General features: G+C 36.1%; 1 protein-coding gene across 1 annotated transcript in view; it reads right to left on the bottom strand.

The window, feature by feature from the left end:
* Window positions 1-12,232: 12,232 nt before the first annotated feature.
* PLD1 (phospholipase D1) overlaps window positions 12,233-21,097 on the bottom strand; it is a 212,008-nt gene continuing 203,143 nt past the window's right edge. The window contains exons 25-26 of the mRNA XM_049775678.1: window positions 15,615-15,732; window positions 12,233-13,506 (exon numbers count right to left, since the gene is read on the bottom strand). Of these exons, the coding sequence (XP_049631635.1) occupies window positions 13,282-13,506; window positions 15,615-15,732 (343 nt within the window). The 3' untranslated portion in view covers window positions 12,233-13,281. The remainder of the gene's footprint in view (window positions 13,507-15,614; window positions 15,733-21,097) is intronic.

Raw genomic sequence — 21,097 nt, 5'->3', positions numbered from 1 at the left:
ACTGCGTGTTTCCTAGGGATTCCAAATTATCATTAGTAAAATACATATATATGTATAAAGTACATATATATATAGCACTACAAAAACTATATACCAGCAATAACTTTGACCTCATACATTTGCCCACATACACTTTGACAGACATACAGACTACACTGCCTATCAATGCAGTCTGATCAATGCCCATCAATGCAGCCTTACCAATCCACATCATTTCAGACTAAACAGTGGCTCACACTGGTGCAGTTGGGAACTTACATAATTACAAAGTCAGTTTTTCCACCACTTTTCCAGTTCACAGAATGCCCAGTGGGTTGGATAGATACTCTAAATGGTCTACATGTGGCCCACAGGCCATAGTTTGATGGCCTATAGCATGTATTACCAACACTCCTCTCAAAACAAGTGCTGCCCTTGGGTCAGTTTTATGACTCAGCGGTAGAGCACAAATCTTGTATGTAAGGTCCTGGGTTGTTACAGCACCAAAATTATTGATTTAACTACTTAATTAGAGAAATTATTATAATTGCCCTATATTTAGTAAATTTATTTATGTTTTCCTTCAGAGTTAATTGAATATTTTTTAAATTTCACAAATATTCTTCCCTAAGTAAATTTCTTCAAATATGCTTCAAGAACCAAATTGATTATTGAAATTTGGGGAAATGGGATAATAAATATCAGGTAAAGTCAGAGACATATTTAAAACTGAAATGCAGTTCATGGTATTTTTATCCTAATATAAATGACAGAAATGGAACACTAAATGGAAACTCTCAACCTTGTGGGCTGTGGGGCTTAGCTCAGTCATTCTAAAAACCTGGCCCATGTATTTCTTTCTTTGTACTTTGTTATTTAAATAGTACCTATGTCATTCAATCTCTGTTCTCTGCTGCATAAAATGAAAACATAACAGCTGTTCTGATCTGCCACGAACAGTTATTTTGAGATCATATTTGGCATTATTTAAAGTCTTTTGAAGAACAGATAGGTTGATGGTATGAAATCAGCTTTCTGTAGTCTGACCTCTTCAGACTGATATTATGTGTCCTTGGAATGTTCTCACTAATTAATGTTCTAATTTGGTGAATAACAGCATAGGCCATGGAAAAATTATTCAGACATATATACCCTACCATCCAAGACTGAAATATTTTTCTGGCCATGATTTCTTGCTATCAAATAGAATAGATACATTTACCATAAAAAATTCAGGATCTGATTCATGCTCTCTAGAATTGCCAAACTCAAAGAAGTGATCATAAAGCTATTTCTGGTCTAGAGTGTGTGCTTCATATTGATAAGGACCTTACTAATATATGAGTATTTTATTGACTTATGTACTCATTACCATAAATCTATCCTCAACAGTAAAGTCAGAAGCAGTAGAGCCTATAATAGATGTTTAATTACATTTATCTTTTTTTGTCTTCCTAATTTCTATTCCTTGTTTCAAAGCTCTATAAAAATAGCAATGAGAGTTAGCCACAGTTCTATCTATCTATCTATCTATCTATCTATCTATCTATCTATCTATACACTAGCATATATGCAAATAAATTCTAGTTATAGTGCCATCTTCAAAAGTGGTAAATCAATGATTCCTTGTTTTTTTTTTTTATCTATCTCAAATACACAACAGTTGAGCAGCAGAAAACCAGAGCCTGGTTTTCTGTAGTCTGTTAATGGTCCATTAAATTTCCAACTTGATTTTTTTATTTTAAAAAATTCTAATTTTTATTATAACACCATGATTTACCAATTTTGTTCTTAATACAGTTGTTTCATGCATTAAATGTTCATACATCAATCTCACCAACCATTGGTGTGTCCATCCCTTTACCAGTGTCCCCATTCTCCCATGCACTGCCATAGTTTGCCTCCATGCAGGCACAAAAATATTTATTTCATGTTGCTTGTTAACAGCATAAAGGTAAATGGAATCATCAAAATTTAGATCAACAGATTCAATTTGGAATGATTTCCAAATATCTCCAGTGTGTTACTAAAGACAGTACCTAAGGATTTGCTGAGCTATTGTTGGTGCTAGTCCAGCCTTCCGTGTTAATATTTAGGTTCATCAAGGTTTGTAGATTACTAAATAACTTTTCTCATCAGATTTTCTGTAGTACTACTGGGTTAACCTATTATATGCTAGCAAGGTGTTGTCTGGTCTAGAATTTATAGATCTAAAAAAAAAACAAATCTTTATGGCTTGGAAGTTTGTTAAGGTTAAGTTGATGAGCTATATCTGCCCATTTTTAGCAAAATAATGAGTCACATTTTGAAACCTAGAAATACTCTGGGCACTGGAAATTAAAGGGAACAAGAGGCTAATATAAAAATTTTCAGGGCCGGAGAGATAGCATAGAGGTAAGGCATTTGCCTTGCATGCAAAAAGATGGTGGTTTGAATCCTGGCATCCCATATGGTCCCCCGAGCCTGCCAGGAGCAATTTCTAAGTATAGAGCCAGGAGTAACCCCTGGTTACTCCTTGGTGTGACCCCCATAAAGTAAAATAAAAATAAAAATTTCCCTGAAAAATTAGGCTGAGAAAATAGTAAAGTAGGTAATACTGATGACTTGGGTTTGATTCCTAGTACCGCATTTGGTCCTCTTGTACTGCCAGGAATACTCTCTAAAGCATTCTAGGAATAAATCTAATACTTCTCCCTGCAAAAACAAAAAGTTGGTTTCCCTTAGATTGCCTTTATAATTTACAATAAGTAATGTTTCATTTAATGTGCCACCATATCTTCTTCTGTGAAAAACAAGACCACAAACTAACATAAAAAAGATTCCTTGTCATTTAAGCTTTTGATGCAGTTTAATTTCAGGATTACTATTATGGCCATTTTCTGTTTGAAATATAACAACCATTTCAAAAGCCATGACTTTGTTATTATTCTCTGACCTATAATGCCAGATTGAATACTTTTACCTTTATTACTTTTTTGGGCTCTGAAAAAAAGAATTGCTTATCTAAATAATATGTTTTATTTTTACAGAAAACACATTTTATAAAATGGAAAGGACTGGACCAGAAAGATAGTAAAGGGGTTAAGATTTATGCCTTGATTGCAGTTGAATTCAGTTTGATCTTGGGTACCACAAAACACTCTGAGAGTGATCATAGGGGCACCTAACAACTTTAGGGTAACTTTGGTGATCACCACCTCCACCACCACAGGATCTGAGTATCAATGTATCCTCAGTTCTTACATAGAACTGGCAGCCTAGTTGGTCAAGATGTGTGGGAAGAAATACTCAACCTCCTTGACACAGTTTGGGACTCCCACACCACTCAAGAAAAAGGGAAGATAAAGCCAACCATGTTATTTAGAATCATAGGAAAGTTAATGTTGACTTACAAAAAATATGAGCGACTTAATAAAAATTTAGGTCAATGAATATGGCATACTTTTACTAATATTAGAAATGCAATCTTTTGTTTTGAACATGTGATAATTTATTAAAATTATATCATAGTAAAAATACTTCTTCAAGAAATTGAGGGGTCACAAAAGAGGACACAGGAAATGGAGACATATGCCTTGTTCATGAATTGGGAGTACTAACATAATTAATATGCCAATACTCCCCAAAGCATTGTACAGATATATTCAATCCCTCTAAGGATACCCATGACATTTTTCAAAGAAGTGGATCAAACACTCCTGAAGTTTATTTGAAAAAATATATAGATGAATAGCTAAAATAATCTTTAGAAAAAGAAGATGGGAGGCCACTTTCCCCAACATTAACTTGTACTAGCAACAGTCAAAAAATAGGATAGTATTGGAATAAAAGCAGACCCTCAGATCAATGAATAGACTTGAGTATTCAGAGAATGATCCCCAGATAATCAATTAATCTTTGATAAAGGGACAAGAAACACAAAATGGAGCTAGGAAATCCTCTTCAACAAGTGATGTTGGGACAACTGGCTAACTACATGCAAAAAAGTGAACCCAGACTTCTCTTTAACACCATGTACAAAGGTTAAATCAAAATGATTAAAGACTTTTATAACAGACCTGAAACTATAAGATGTATAAATTAAAATTTAGGCAAACACTTCATGACATTGAGACTAAAGGCATCTTCAAGGAGGAAACACCACTATCCAAAAAAATTGAAGCAGAGATAAACAAATTGAATTACATTAAACTGAAAGGTTTCTGCACCTCAAAGGAAATAGTAACTAGGAAACAAAGGCTACCCATGGAGTGGAAGAAACTATTTGCCCAATACCCATATGATAAGGGGCTAATATCTAAACTGTACATGGTACTGTCAGAATTCAACAAGAAAAAACATCTAATCACCGCAAAAAAAAAAAATGGGGAGAAGAAATGAACAGACATTTCCTCAAAGAAGAAATACAGATGTCCAAAAGACTCATGAAAAAAGCTTCACACCATTAATCATCAGAGAGATGCAAATAAAAACAACATTGAGGAATCATCTTATGCCATAGACACTGGCATATATCATAAAGAACAAGAACAACCAGTGATGGTGTGGGTGTGAGAAGAAGAAAATTCTCATTCATTGCTGGTGGGAATACCAACTAGTCCAGTTTTTCTGGAAAACAATATGGATATTCCTCAAAAAACTGGAAATTGAATGAGTTTCCATATGATCCAGCAATACTCATACCTAGAGATATGCCCTAGGAGCACAAGCACATAATACAAGAATTCTCTCTGCACTTCTACAATTATTACAACACTATTTACAATAGCTAGCATCTGGAAACAACCCAGATGCCCAACAATAGATGAATAGCTAAAGAAACTGTAGTACACCTACACAATGGAATACTATGCAGCCATTAGGAAAAAATGAAATAATAAAATTTGTCTATAATGGATATACATGGAGAGTAAAATGCTGAGTAAAATGAGTCAGAGGGAGAGGGATATATAGAATACTCTCACTCATTTGTAGAATATAAGAAAAATAAAAGACAGTATGGTAATAATATCCAGACACAATAGAGATGCGTTCTGGGAAGACCAGTTCATGATATGAAGCTTGCCACAAAGAGCAATGAGTGCAGTTAGAACTCTAATTGCACTGACAACCACTATGACAATGATAGTGAGAGAGAAATAGAATGTCTGACCCAGATACAGGCAGAGGGTGTGGTGGTGGTGAGAAATGGGGGACATTGGTGGCAGGAAAGTTGGACTTGTGAAGGGCAGTATATATTCCATGACTGAAACCTAGCTATGAACATTTCTGTAACCATGGTGTTTAAGTAAAAAATTACATTTTAGAAGAACATAAAGTATGCATATGAATAGTATGTTGCTATTACATATAATATATTCAGTATTAATGTAAGTATACATATGAAGACAAAAAGCTTTGGAGTTTCAAATAACTTTAATAATTTCACACTTTTTTTCTTCCACAATTTGGTTTTGGAAATATCCAATAGTGCTCAGGGTATTTGTCCCAACTCTGTATTCAGAAATCATATGATTCTAAGGATCAAAACAACACTCCCACATACAAAACAAGGGCTCAAACCTTTTGAGTCAGCTCCAAAGCCCCACTCTCCTTGTCATTTTTTTATTTATTTTTATTTGGGGGGGGGGTTGGGCCACACCCAGCGGTGCTCAGGGGTTACTCCTGGCTGTCTGCTCAGAAATAGCTCCTGGCAGGCACAGGGGACCATATGGGACACCGGATTTGAACCAACCACCTTTTGGTCATGGATCGGCTGCTTGCAAGGTAAACGCCACTGTGCTATCTCTCCGGGCCTTCCTTCTCATTATTTTAATAGTCAGAGGTCATGCACACTTGGATGAAGTGCTCTTACATTGGTTATGGTGCTTGTGCACTTTTAGTTGTGGTGTTCCTTAGGGCTATACACTTAAGTTTCAATGCCCCCACACTTGATTTTTAGCCTGCCAAAGATTCCACATTTTCTCATAGCGTTAAGGATCTTTTTTTCCAGCAGAATTATATCAGTGTGGTCTCCCTTCCCACTCTTTACCCCTTTCCTTTGTGTGGGGTTTGTGTGTTATATAGAGCTCTGTGCTGGGGCCGACCAACCACTGATGTCCTTGGCACTCAGCCTCTTCTGAGGGCCACTGGTTCTCTTCCTATGTCACAGAGGTGTTCTAAGAGGTTTACTTTGAATGCTTCAGGGAAATGGGGTTTGATCTTTTAAACATTTCTTAGAGCCAGTAAGCAGTAATTAATCCAGAAATTCTTTTTCAAAATCAGGCTTTTGTTTATAAAAAAAAAAAAGTGCAGGAGAAACATGTATTATGATTCTATCCAATAATGTGATGCAGTTACTTGCCAGGTCCATTATTTGTTTTTAAGACAAATTTGGTAGGAAAACCAATATAAAAACAGTCAATATTTGACCATGGGCTTACCAAATTGAGAATACAATGAGTGTATTCATATTTTTTCTATACTGAATAAACAATGTAACATAAATAACAATGTAAAAAAAAAGGGATCCCAAACAGCATTGATGCCAAGGTCATACATGTGTGTTAGTGCCAAGAACTGAGCTCACAACCTCATACCTGCAAGGCTGCCACTGAACTTTCTCCCAGACCCTGCAAAAGTAGGTGGCTAGGTTTTTTAAATTGCTGAAAGGACACATCTAGTGATATTCAAAAGTGACGAGGGATATATGTAGGAGTGCTGATTGTGGACATGTCCAGCCAGGAATCAAACCAGGATCCCTGAGTCTGCCAGGAGTAACTTCGGAATATAAAGCCAAGAGTTACCCCCAAGTGTCCCAAAAAACTAACAAACAAACAAAAAGCCACCTTGAACTGAGATTGCCTCCAGCTGCCACCAAAAACAAATGCTTTTTAAGTTTGTAAATAGGTTTTGCATGTGGTCTTACATCTTCAAAGTGACCTTTGGGCATGTTTTCAATCCAAAAGACAGTCAACAATATATAAAGTTTCTAAGTTATTAGATAAGAAATTAACAGCTCATGTTTTCTTTACTGTCTACAATTTCCTTCAAGTGCTATTAAAATCAAATCAGAGAACAAGAGTTCTCTATAGTTGAACCATAGTTCAACTAGTAAAGCATTTGCCTTGCATGCTGCAGATCATATTTGACCCCATTTGGTCCCCTTAGTCTTCAAGGAGTGATCCTTGAATGTAGAGTTAGAAGTAAGTCTTGAGCACAATAAGGTATGATACAAAAGAAAATAAATAATAAAAAAATATCAAATCAAAAAATGGGTTAGGAATTTTCCTTTCACACCAAACATATTTCTCTTTGAATATTTTAATATATTTCTTTGAAATCATGTCTCTGTTATCTTTTATTTAAAATTTTCTTGTAGGTCTGAACATATACTACAAAGCACAAGGTGCTTATCTTGCATGTATCTGACTCTAGTTTAATATCTGGCATCACATATGGTCCCCCAAATATTGCCAGGACTGATCCCTGACCATAGAGTAAGGAGTAAGACCTGAAGTGTCCTGAAGATAGTTTGGAACTAGAAATTAGTCGCCTTGTGACTGAGACTATGAGTTTGATACTGGTACTGCCGGTAAGTGCTGAGCATGGTCTCAGAAGCTCTCCTGCCTGAGATCCCAAAGCTGCCACTGATGCCATCTCTGGCACATGCTCAGTTTACTACACATGTAAACTAAAATCATGTGAGCACTGTATATCTTTAATTTAATCAAAGAACTTTTCCATCTTGAAAATAAACAATATCACAGAGGTTATCAATGTGTCAGGTAAAACATTTAAAGCAAGGGTCTCAAACTCAATTTACCTGGGGGCCGCAGGAGGCAAAGTCGGGGTGAGGCAGGGTTGCATAAGGGATTTCACAAAAAAAAGTCCTCAAATGTCATTATTAAGAGTTTAATTATTTCTTCTGAACATGAATAGAATATTGAGTGAAGATCACGAACAGTTCTTCTGAACATGGCATCTTTTGCCTATTCCTTGCTGCCAGAGACTTGACAGTGCTTCTTCTCACAAATCTGAACCACATTTGGTTTTAGAGAGGAAGCAGTTGAGATCCTCAGTATGGCTTGAAGATGATTATCATTAAGTCTAGGCCTGTACTTTGACTTATTGAAGTTCAATGTGGAGAACAACTTTTCACACAAATATGTGCTCCCAAAAAGGCACATGGTGCGCTTGAACATTCAGGAAAGCTCAGGAAAGCTGAGGGGCAATTCTCTCAAAAATTGCCCATGCATGTCTGCTTTTCCACTAATCTCCCTGAACTTGGCTTTGAGATCAGAGTTGCATTGCAGGTCAATGAGCTCCATTTGAAGCACAGGAGGGGCATCTTCCATATCAAAGGAAAGGGGATCCACAAAAATTTGGAAAGTGGCTCTGTGCTTTTTGAAGTCTGCAAATCTGTGATCAAATTCCTTCTCTAGTTTAAAAGTAGCATCAACATATTTCTCACCACTGAATGGTATGCCTGCATCCACAAGTTCCATGCATGCTGGGAAATGGCAAAGGTTTGTCTGAGAGAGCTGGGATTTTCATAACACAAGTTTTGTGGAGAATGCTCTCAGATTGTCATAGGCGGCACTGATAAGCTGCTAACATCTTGTTTAGTACATTCAGCTTATGTATGATGTCAATAAGAAAAAGCTAAGTCCATGAGCCATTTGTGATCACTCAACTCAGAAACAGCATTCCCATCCTTCTCCATGAAGGCTTTCACTTCTTCTCTCAACTCAAAAAATCTTTTCAGGACATTTCCCCTGCTGAGTCAACTTACCTCGGTGAAATAGAGCACATCTCCATATTATGACTCCATTTCCTCTAAAAAAGCACAGAACCTCCTGTGCTTTAAGCCTCTGGATCTGATTTGGTTGATGCATTTCACAACAACAAACATCACATTGTCACACGGCAGGCATTTACTGCAAAGGGCCTGCTGGTGGATAATGCAGTGAAGAGCAATGGCCTTCTCTACACCCTCCTCTTCAAGTTTTTTTTTTTGAACAAGTGCCACCAGTCCATTTTTTCCTCCTCGATGGCACTCCATCGGTTATTATTCCAACAAACCTCTTCCATGGCAAACCTGCATTCTCAATGGCATCACACAGATGCTGAAATATCTCATTAGCGGTGGTCTGGCCATGCATTGGAATTATTGTGAGCAGCTCCTCTGTCAATTCAAAGTTGCAGTCAACACCACGGACATAAATTGTGAGCTGTGCAGTGTCTGTTATATCTGTGCCCCGGTCAAGAGCAACTGAGTATGCATCAAAACATTTGGCTTTCTCACACAGTTGATGATAAATGTCACTTGACATGTCAGAAATGTACTCTGCCACAGTGTTGGCAGAAAGGCTGATTTTGCTAAACTGACCTTTCTTTTCCAGACAGATAATACTTGCAGCCTGTAACATGCTCTTTTTTTTTTTTTTAACAAACTCTCCTTCTGTGAATGGTTTCCCTGCCTTAGCCATCATCTCAATAACCATGTAACTAGCTTTGACTGATGCAACATTCTCTTTGGTTGCTATCTTGAAGAAATCTTGTTGCCTCATTAGACATGCTTTAAGACTGGCAACCCTCTTGGCTCTCTCATTTCCTTAATATTTTGCACATTCCTCAGCATGTTTAGTTGAATAATGGTGTTTCAAGTTGTATTTCTTGTGCACGGCAACTTTCTCTGAGCAACTAAGACATGCGGGGATGCCCTTATGCTCAACAAAGAAATATTGCGTCTCCCACTTTTCCTGAAATTATCTGTGCTCGTCATCAATCTTTCTCTTCACTGCAGGCTTTGATGAAGTCATGATGAAGGTATGACAAATCTAATTCTGTAATAAACTTCTCTCTCTTAGGCCTCTGATAATGCAAGGGACAGTGGGCAGGAGCAGCGGAAATGACGTCTGCACTAGGTGCAAAGTATTCGCGATTATTCGCTTAATCAAATATACACAATAAAAATCGCATTAGTAAGAAAAAATAACAAAAAAATCGCATTAAACATTTGCATACCCTGAATGGAACTGCTCTGGGTATGCTAATGTTTAATGCGATGTTTTTCTTACTAATGCGATTTTATTGTGATTATTCAGGAAGTGAAAATTGCAAATACTGCGATATTTGAAGGCCGGCCACGGGCCACAAAATGTTGTATGGAGGGTCGCAAATGGCCTGCAGTCCACGAGTTTGAGACCCCTGATTTAAAGGTATATCAAATAATTATAAGCAATTTAAATTTTGAGAAGATTCATAATTTTTCAAAGCTTTGATTCATTTGGATTTTATAATTTATATCTGATATTCATCCATGTTAATTCTTACAGGCTTTCATTCTGAAGATGAGACTCCAGGCACTATCCAGGTTCTGGAGATGCACAAAACACAGCACAGTCTCTGCTCTCTGAGGCTGACATTCTTGCTGGGGTCAGAAGATTAGCACATGAATTTATAACATTTGAGCAGGTCAAAATAGCTTACAGATTTCCTGTCTAAAAGTTATTCATGACACTGCATCTTTTTTGGGAAGTGGAAAGAGCAGTGATGGACTGCAGCAATTTTTTTCATGTTTTACTCTAAGTTCAATGAATTTGAGTCATTCCTTTACCAATCTGGGCCCGAGTTTCTTTATTTGTAATATAGGGAGAGGTTATATTAATTTTTAATGGATTGTTTCCATATTCTGAGTATGTGAATAGTGCTACAATAAACATAGAGATGCATCTGCCTTTTCTGCATTGCGTTTTGAGTTCCTAAGGTATATTCCCAGGAGCGGTATTGCTGAGTCATATGGAGCTCAATTTCTAGTTTTTTGAGGAATGTTCATATTGTTTTCCAAAATGGCTGAATCAGCTTACATTCTACCAGTGAGAATTTCTTTCTCCCCATAGTTAATTGTTTTTGTTATTTTTGATGTGTGCCAGTATTTGTAGTATAAGACAGATTGCAATCACTTGTAGAATATTAAGAAAAAGTATGATAAATTATACAAAGACAATAGAAACCAGGGCTAGAAGAATGATCTGTGGTAGGAAGTATGACACTAAGAGTTAGGAAGTGCAGTTAGGGCAGAGAAGGGACCAGTATTACATTGATAGTTGGAAACAATCACTCTGGACAAAAACTGGGTGCTGAATAGCAGTAAAGTGATATATATGATACCACTTCAGTAACAATATTGCAAACCACAGTGTCTAAAATATAAAAGAAAGGGGGAGAGAGAGAGAGAGAGAGAGAGAGAGAGAGAGAGAGAGAGAGAGAGAGAGAGAGAAGAAAAATGTCTGTTATAAAGGCAGACAGGGGGAGGCTATGAGGGAAACTAGGGACCTTGATGTTTGCTTGATAGTTGGAAATGTGCACTAATAAAGGAATATGTGTCAGACATTGTATACATGAGACTCAATCATGAACAATTTTGTAACTGCATTTCACAATAATTCAATTAAAATTATTTTAAAAAGAAAAAATTAGTCTTTCAAGGCCCTTTTATATTTTATGTTATTATGGAAATATCTTGAACTGAATCAAGAATCAGTTTATTGACTGTTCTATGCATTAAAATATCTTTTAAAGATATGATTAAAAGTATCGTTAGGTATTTCACATATATGCAACACTTAAATGCCAACCCAAACTTTCACGAATACTAAATATCTCATCTGTGACTGCTAGAGATAAATTCATTTTGCCATCTTCAGTCAAGTGAGAAATCATTTCATCTTTCATAAATAAATGTAAAATAATTTATGTTTTAAATTTTGTGATCCCATGTTTCTTGTGTAGTGTTCACTAGCTAGGTATAAAACCATCTATGCCTCCTGCTAACTCAAATCAACAATACCTTGGTGACATGTTTAATCTTCCCCATACCATAAGCTCTGTGAAAACAGGGGTTGGATCTTCACTTGTCTGATGAATAACCAAGTCACAAATGAGACTCTACAGACAACCTGCAGGCATGTAACTAATATATCTATACCAAGACCACATTAGCTGTTTAAATTGTAATAATACTTATGCTGAGAAAGCTGAAGCTAATGTGCGTCAAAGAGCAAAGATGCAAAATAGAATTCACATTTCTAGAAAATTTACAGAAAACAGGACAAAGTGAATTGATAAATATGATCACCTCTTTGGAATATCTGCTGAAATGTTAATGCATAATACATAATGCAAATGAAGTAATGTGAATTTTGCAATTAGTTAGGTTTTCTTAAAAACGTAGCTGGAAAAAAATGTAGCTGGATAGGTGAATGTCAAATAAGAGTAAGAATATTTATTAACTTGGTAGGAGTTACAAAGTCTCTGATTCTCTTGAAAAGCAAATTGCACTGGTTTGATTCTGAAATACAGAAACTCAAATTTCAAACAATTCAGTAAGTCAAGGAGGAAAGGAAATTTTACAAGACCATAGGAATCACCTTTGTTATCTGCAACAGACTTTTTACCAATACCACTAGAGAATTCTATCTCTTAGATTTATCAGATAATATGTATTCAAATATTACACAGGCTTTCAAATTTGATCAGGTGGGCCTTATCAACAGGGTACATCTTGTCAGTGCCTTTAGAGGCAAAGTAAAATCGCTGCCTCAATAACCACATTTAATTTCTTCCTATTACTCTGTGGTGTCATATTATATAGTGTTAATGTTATCAGAAGTGCCTGTCACAGGCTGTAGTGGTCACTAGACTCTAGTCTGTTCTTTCAGTCACCGAAGAATAATAGTGCCCACACCTTGCTTTGGGTAAACTATTTTAGTAGCAGATGTATAGGAGCATTCCACCGACCTTGAAGAAACTTGAAGCAGCATCACAACATCTTATTCAATGAATAGTATGTAAAACTGTGCTTGTACAGACTATGATATGGAGGCAGGTTCTGTAGACATCAGCTGCATAAACAAGGATCAGTGAAGAATAAGATGATTTAGACAACTTTTGGCAACCTATGTTTTAGTTTTAGGTTCTTATTAGCAAAGAAAATTACTTTTTGACCCTAAAATACATATAAATTTGAGAAACACATAACATTTGAAACTGTGTTTTAAGGTGTTGGGTATATGCTCCCAATAAGAATGCAGTCCCTTCTCCAAAAAGATCAGAAGGAGGAATGTCGAAGCCCTATTGCTATGAAGTGTCTTTTCGTCAGTAGGGTTACAACACTTCCCTTCCCAATTAGTTTAATGGGTTCAGTGGTAAGAATGCACCAGGGTTGGGTTAGGCTGTGAGGTCTCCAAAAAAAAAAAAAATCACTGTGCATAGTGAACTCTCCAAGATAGAAGGTTTGAGCTGCACATGAAAGTACTCTTAAGTCCAGACTTCTGTAGGCACCATGGCTTCTTTGGTTCCAACAGAAGGTAGTAGGTTTTCTTCAGACAAGAAATAAAAGGGGAATTGCACCAAGAATCCACGGATCCTTTTTAGTTCCTCCTCAGCTCTCATGGGATCTTCCTGTGCTAATATGGGTTTGTTTATAAAGTCTCTGAGCTGAATTAAATTGTGTACTTCATCACTGGGAAGGCACCGGAATACCTGATTAAAACACAAAAGGTAAATTGGTAAGCTTCAAAGAAAGCATATTTCATTTTTGGAACATACTCTTTTTAACAGACAAAACTTGAATTTTATGAAACATATATTAGTTTCATGGCAATAAACAAACCTGATGGAAGAATTTCTTTTCTTACTTAGAAAGAGACTACTGGTGGGGCCGGAGAGATAGCACAGCGGTAGCGCCTTTGCCTTGCAAGCGCTGACCCAGGACCAATGGTGGTTCAAATTCCGGCATCCCATATGGTCCCCCGTGCCTGCCAGGAGTGATTTCTGAGCAGAGAGCCAGGAGTAACCCCTGAGCATCGCCGAGTGTGCCCCCCCCAAAAGAAAGAGACTACTAAATTTAATTTAAAAAAATCACAGCTAGAATTTTTTTTCTATCTTACCTACCTAAGTCATTAACAACCACAGATAATGACAAATTTGTAGTAAAGAAAAGGAATTTTACTGGTGTTACACCATTTTAGGTTATTTGGGTGATAATCATCTTTGATACAGGAGAATATGAAAGGAAATATGCATATTATATGATCTTAAGTTTTTATTTTGAATAAAGTTTAAATATACCTTTATTTCAGAGGTATCTACTGTGTACTTAGTTTCCTAACTTAACGTGCACTCAGACAACATACTACTTTATTTCTCAACATTTCAATATGTACTTTTTTGTTTTGTTTTGTTTTTGGGCCACACCCGGCGATGCTCAGGGGTTACTCCTGGCTGTCTGCTCAGAATTAGCTCCTGGCAGGCACGGGGGACCATATGGGACACTGGGATTCTAACCAACCACCTTTGGTCCTGAATCGGCTGCTTGCAAGGCAAATGCCGCTGTGCTATCTCTCTGGGCCCTCAATATGTACTTTTTAAAAATAGGGCATGTGTCTATACAACCATAAGACATGGTACATGTTTAGATTTATTCCATTGACTTTCAAAGTCCTTTATATGTTACCCTCTAGTTCAGGATACTTATAAGCCTGTATACTATACTAATAAATTATATTTTAAGAACTACATATAATGATGTTTGATCATGGTACTGAGATTTTTGTTTTAAATAAGATATGTAAATTATTATGATTCATAAGAAAGCATGCATATATACATGGAAACGACTCTGGAAATCACAAATAAGAATATATTCAGTTTCTAATAGATAGCCAACATATCTCGGTTTCAGTAGTTTTCTATTATGAAAAATTGCCTACTTTATGAAGAAACTTTTTCTTAACGATATATAATTCTTAATTCTTTTCATTTACTTTTTATTATAACCAATGGATAAAATTTACCAATGGATAAAATATAACCAATACATATATAACTACTAAATGAATAAAATATAACCAAAGGATAAAATTGGTAGCCCTAATAAATGGAACTTGTTTTTAAAGCTCTTTCCCAAATGCAGTTTCTCAACAAAAAGAATGCTCATGATTAATAAGCTTCATCATGAAAACAGATACTATTTACTATGTTCTAACTACATTTTACAGATCACTCTTTATCCTTATAAATTAAAGAAAAAACTTTCAATTTATAGTAAAAGAAAGACGGACTCAGAAAAGCCAAGTAAGTTTACACTGTTATAGAACCAGCAAATAGATGTGCTATGCTCAACCCATGTTTACTTCACTTTTTGTTCCCTTTGTCACTAGATAAGCACAAAGGTTGAAAAACTACATGCTAAGGACATACACAGCATTTGTTGAACAACACCCATGATTTTTTGTTTTGTTTTGTTTTTTGGGCCACACCTGGTGATGTTCAGGGGTTACTCCTGGCTATGCACTCGGAAATTGCTCCTAGCTTGGGGGACTAAATGGGACACCGGGGAGATCAAACCACAGTCAGTCCTAGATTTGCATGTGCAAGGCAAATACCCTACCACTTGTGCCATGCTCTGGCTCCAACACCCATGACTTTTAAAAACATTTGTTTTTAATTCAGGAGAGCATTTTACTATATACTGTGAAATTTGTTGACTTCTATGCTCATGGAGAATATTATATAATACTAACCAGCAGAAATCATTATGTAATTTTTATGCTAGGATTAAATTTAAAAGAGAAATCTAAAAACCTTACCTTGTCATAAATTGTAGCATTTCGAGCTGCTGTGGAAACCCACACTTCTTTGAAAAATTTTTCACTTACTGGATCCTGAATGTCCTCACTTGGGTCAGAAAGATAGCCAAGGACAAGCCTAAAATACAAATACTCTCTAAATCAAGTAAGCAGTTTGCTTCAGGTATTGTTTCTTCTAATAATAAATTCTAGCCACCCAACAGTAGATCCTCTCCTCCTCCTTAAAAATATAAACTTTAAATGTTAAAATTAATTATTTAAATGATTTAATTAAGTGTGTGAATATATGAACGTGCAGGCACTTGTTGTACCCTTAGGTCATATATATGTAACTGAAGTTCTCAAAACAGACAAACATAGCCCATATATTTGTATTGCACTTGAAAGTTATAACTGTTGAGCAAAGATACCCATTTTATTTTATGATAATATTTAGTCTGGGCCAGCTAGCTTCATAGGTTCACTTTTTTCTCAAACAAAATGTAAATCGAGTTATGGAAGATCACAGTATACTGGCCCTTGCAGCAGAAAGTTGGCCAGCTCAGGAGGAGAGAGTGGGACAAGCCCTTGCCTGAAGCCACACCAGCATCTTCCATCACCCAGAATTACCATTTTCCCAATGGCCTGCCTTATCACTGACCCTACAACTACCTTTCTGGGACACCGAACTGACCAAATTTTTGGTATGCCAGTTTTGGAACTGATATCATCAGGGTTTTTAGTAGCAAGTATAGGTACCCTCTACCTATGTCTTACTTATTCATGAGTGGTAAAACTACCCTAGCACTGTGTTTCTAAACCCTCAGGTGGATGCGTTTGATGAAGTAGTGTAGCAGAAAAGAAATAATACCAAGCCAGTGAGTTAAAGATTCATTGGAGTCAATCTGCTTTCACTTCATGGCCTTTCTCTGCCATGTGCTCTCTCTGTTATGTGGTCTCTCTGCCATGCTAAAAGCCAGAACTCCTTTCTTTATTCTGCAGAACCAAATCCACCAGCATGGGGGAAGATCCAGTAATCTAGGTGGGTTTTTACATATCAAAGGAAGAGGTTACTGGGAAAAGAAAGTCAGGGGAAAATCCTTGTTTAGAATTTCAGCTAGGTTCACCTTATATTTTTTCTTCAAGGAGACCTGGCAGCTGAGGCAACACCTCTAAAAGTAGTATCAGTAATAGTGCTTTGAATATCTAAACAATATCAACTTAACTTTTGTTTAATTCTGTCATCCCTATAGGTCACACAAACTTAACAAAATGGACAACTAAAAAGTCTTACTAAATCTTTTGCCATTGTATTAATAACTTATTGTAGAGAAAATAATGTTCACAAATGTGCTTGCTACTATACATCTTTCTTTTTTCTTTCTCTTCTTTTTTTCTTTCTTTCTTTCTGTCTTTCTTTCTTTCTTTCTGTCTTTCTTTCTTTCTTCTTTCTTTTCATTCTTTCTCTTTATAACTTTCTTCTCTTCCTTTTCATTTTTTCTTTATTTCTTCAATAACTTTGCTTCACTTATTTGGAAACAAATGTATTATGATTAACTATGTTAAGTATGTGATGCATATTTTTAAATAAATTTTAAAAAGTTAATACTTAGAATATGCCTAAGAAAGTGAGAAGACTGGCAGGTAGGAAGGAAAATGGACTAATGGTAACCCAGTGACAGTGGTAAGGGGTGTAGTGTGCATTTAGATGGTGGTGTGGGGTAGAGTAAATTTGTATATTAATACCATAAATATATTTTTTATTTTTGTGCCACACCCAGCAGTGCTCAGGAGTTACTCCTGGATCTACATTCAAAAATTGTCCTGGCAGGCTTGGGGGGAAATACGGGATGCCAGGGATCAAACCTGGGACTTTCCTGAGTTTGTGGCATGCACAAAATGCCCCACCACTATGCTATTGCTCTGGCCCCTAATAACATAATTTAAAAAATTTTTATTTAAAGAAAATGCACCACATAGTTGACATAATTGATCATATACATTTGTTTCAAGGTGACAGAAGGCAGTTATTAAAAAATAAAAAGAAAATAGAAAGAAAAACAAAAAAATTAAGATGGAAGAGAAGAAAAATAAAGAAGAAAAAGTTCAGTTGCAAGTATATTTGTGAAAATAATTCTATCTACAATAAAGTCATTAATAGAATAGCAGAAGGTTTAGTAAGCTCTTTTTTTTAAAAAAAATAAGAGATAAAATAATACAATAAAAAGGGGTGTATATGTGTGTGTGTGGCAGTTGTTGTTGGCGTAGGCACAGCAAAATATGGGAGAAATAGAGAGGAAAAACCTTTGACCTAAAAATAATACCATAAATTTTAACACAAATGTAACCAGGTTACCTACACTTTATTAAAATAATTTAAATAAATAGTGCTGTCCAATGTGCTAAAGCCCTTTCCAAGAACTCTGCCAACTAAAGACTCTTCAACTTTACAAATACACTACTGGCATTACCTCCTTTTTACAGATAAGGGCAAAAGCACAGAGAGATTTAAATCATACTCTGGTAAACTGTAGATCTGGAATTCCACTGAAGATCCTTGACTCCTAGTCCAAGTTCTTAATTATAAGTTCTCCTACCCTCTCTTCTTTTCTCCCTTTCTTTTCTCCCTTCTTTCCTTTCTTCTTTTACTCCTCTTTCCTTTCTCACTCCCCCTCTTCTTTCTTTTTCTTCTTCATCACTCTTTCCCTCCCTTACTTCAGCTGATAGAGTAAAAATCTGTACATAATGCCAGTTTATGAACAGAGACTAGAATTTGAACCTCTTGAGTTATCTATTAAATATTCACGTTGACAATGCTATTTAGGAAGTAGGATAAATGAATCTGGGTTTTGAGAAAGAAGGCTTGGCTAGAGTCAAAACATTGCCAGTTCCATACATGTGTGTGATTGTGTGTGTGTGTGTTTGTTTTCATAAACTATATGACTTGATCTGAGCTAATATAAATACTGATGAGGATAAGACACAGGTTAATATCAGGGGAAAGGAGGAAGAGTCAGTAAGGCTATGGGCTATGGGCTATGCAGTCCTAGAACGCAAAAGAAATATGCAGAACTGTCCAATTCAGAAAAGGATTAGCCATTACTGAATTTTACAGTATGGGAGCAACTATATTGTTTTTCTCAACATTTCAGTACACATGAACTTGCATCATCATTTGGGAGGGGGGAAATCACACCCAGTGGCGCTCAGGGGTTACTCCTGGCTCTGCACTCAGAAATCATATGGGACCATATGAGATGCCGGGATTTGAACTGAGGTCCATTAGGGTTGGCTGCATGCAAGGCAAACACTCTATTGTGCTATCGCTTTGGCCCTGCATCATCATTTCTAATGGCTGCTGAATTTTCCATAATGTAAAACAAACAATTTTGTTCTCTAGGGTGGTTCCCAGCTTTTCATTAGTATGAACAATGTCAGAGGAACACAATTTATTCACCTATAACTTGTGAAATTTTCTATGATTATTTCACTAGGATGTTTGAAAATTAAAATTTCTAGGGGCCAGAGAGATAACACAAGTAGGGCAATTGCCTTGCACGCAGCCAATCCAGGAAAGACGATAGTTCTAATTCTGGCATGTCATATGTCTCCCGTGCCTGCTAGGAGTGATTTCTGAGCACAGAGTTGGAAATAACCCATGAGTGCCGCAGGGTCTGACCCAAAAACCAAAAAAAAAAAAAAAAAAAGGAAAATTCAAATTTCCATGTCAAAGTTCATGTAAAATTTACTTCAAGAAAGACTGTTTTAATTTATATGTTACACATTATGTTTGTTGTTCCCAATCATATTTAACACATTCACTCCTGAAAAAGCCCAATCTGTTTTTTTAGGAATAAGAAGACATTTCACATTCATGATTCTATATTGTTTCTACACAAAATTCTGAGTAAAAATTCTTTAAAATAAATAGCTCTGGCACTATGAGCTAATTATGTTATTTAAAACATTTTAACCTCAAAATCCTATTTCCACTTCAAATGATGTCTCCTTCCAATGATACAAGAATAATTTTCAAAAAGAATTTATGGAATGATGTTTGCATTCAAATTTTGTGCATAATGTAGACTTAAGGCCATATTTAGTGTAAATTATGACAAGTCAGTTCTAATACTATCTTTGATTTGGGACAGGTCTAACCAACTGAATACCAAACATTTTTGTCCTTGACATTGTTTTTGAATTGGAACAAGAGGGGAAAAAAAGAATTTAACCTATACAAATAGCATTTAGAATAAATTGTTCTCCATCAGAGTTTTATTAACATGAAATATATATTAAAATTCATAACAAAATAATAGGAGTGACTCAAAGTATTCTTTGGCAGACTTAAGATGTGAAAGAAAATTACTTTGATTTCAGGTTGATGTGTATAAATGGCATTCCATTTTTGTTTGTGTATCCCTGGGACAGCAGGAAAGCTACAGACAATTATTTCTGTTCTTTTCATTCATCATGCCTTAATGGATTCTGAGCTTGACTTGTGCAGATAATGGTCTTTGGTGAATGATGGTTACATCTTTAAAGTTTGGATAATTTTCTAGGATTTAATGAACTATTCAGCACATAGTTGTGGCAGTCAGCGCAGTACCCTGATGGCTGATTTCATTTGGAATTGACTTCACACTGAAATGTGTCTATTTCTATTCAAAAATAGCCCAGATGGAAAATGGATTTAAGCTGCATTTTAAAGTGAGAAAATGGCTGCGCACTAAGCCACAATATTTATCTTTGAGAACATGTCCAAATAAAAGAATCTAAAATCAACACAAGTTTTTTGTGGTACTTCTAGATATATTATCTGCATTTGCATTGGGAGACAGAGTGAAAATGATTGCTTGAGAACAATTGCTTTTTTAAGACCTTTGAGCAGTTCCAAGAAATAGAAGGGTATCTAGAAATAAATTTAGCAAAAGATGTAGAAGGTCAGCACAAAAAATAAAAATAAAACTCTAGTGATAATTGAAAAACCATTATCACCCCCAAATAATGAAAACATAAAGCTTTATTGAAGAACAAATTAAAGTTAAATAAGTCCAAGTCATACTCTGTTCTTCAATAAGATGGCTTCATAATGCAAGGATGTCTTTTTTGTTTGTTTTGTAGCCCACCTGGTGGGCCTCAAGATATATTGGCTCTTCACTTAGGAATTATTCCTGGTGTGCATGGGGGAGCATATACATTTCTGGGGATTGAAACTGGGTCAGCCATGGTCAATGCAAATGCCCTACTGACTATATTATGGTTCCAGAACCAAGGATTTCATTTTTTTTTATTTTGGTTTTTTTGGGGGTCATACCTGGCAGTGCTCAGGGGTTACTCCTGGCTCTATGCTCAGAAGTCGCTCCTGGCAGGCTCGGGGGACCATATGGGATGCCGGGATTCGAACCACCATCCTTCAGCATGCAAGACAAATGCTCTACCTCCATGCTATCTCTCCAGCCCCCAAGGATTTCACTTTTAATATTAATGATTCCATAAATTAG

This window comes from Suncus etruscus, chromosome 6 (genome assembly GCF_024139225.1).
Source record: "Suncus etruscus isolate mSunEtr1 chromosome 6, mSunEtr1.pri.cur, whole genome shotgun sequence".
In the NCBI taxonomy this organism is placed as follows: domain Eukaryota; kingdom Metazoa; phylum Chordata; class Mammalia; order Eulipotyphla; family Soricidae; genus Suncus; species Suncus etruscus.
This window is presented reverse-complemented; position numbering and strand designations above follow the sequence as displayed.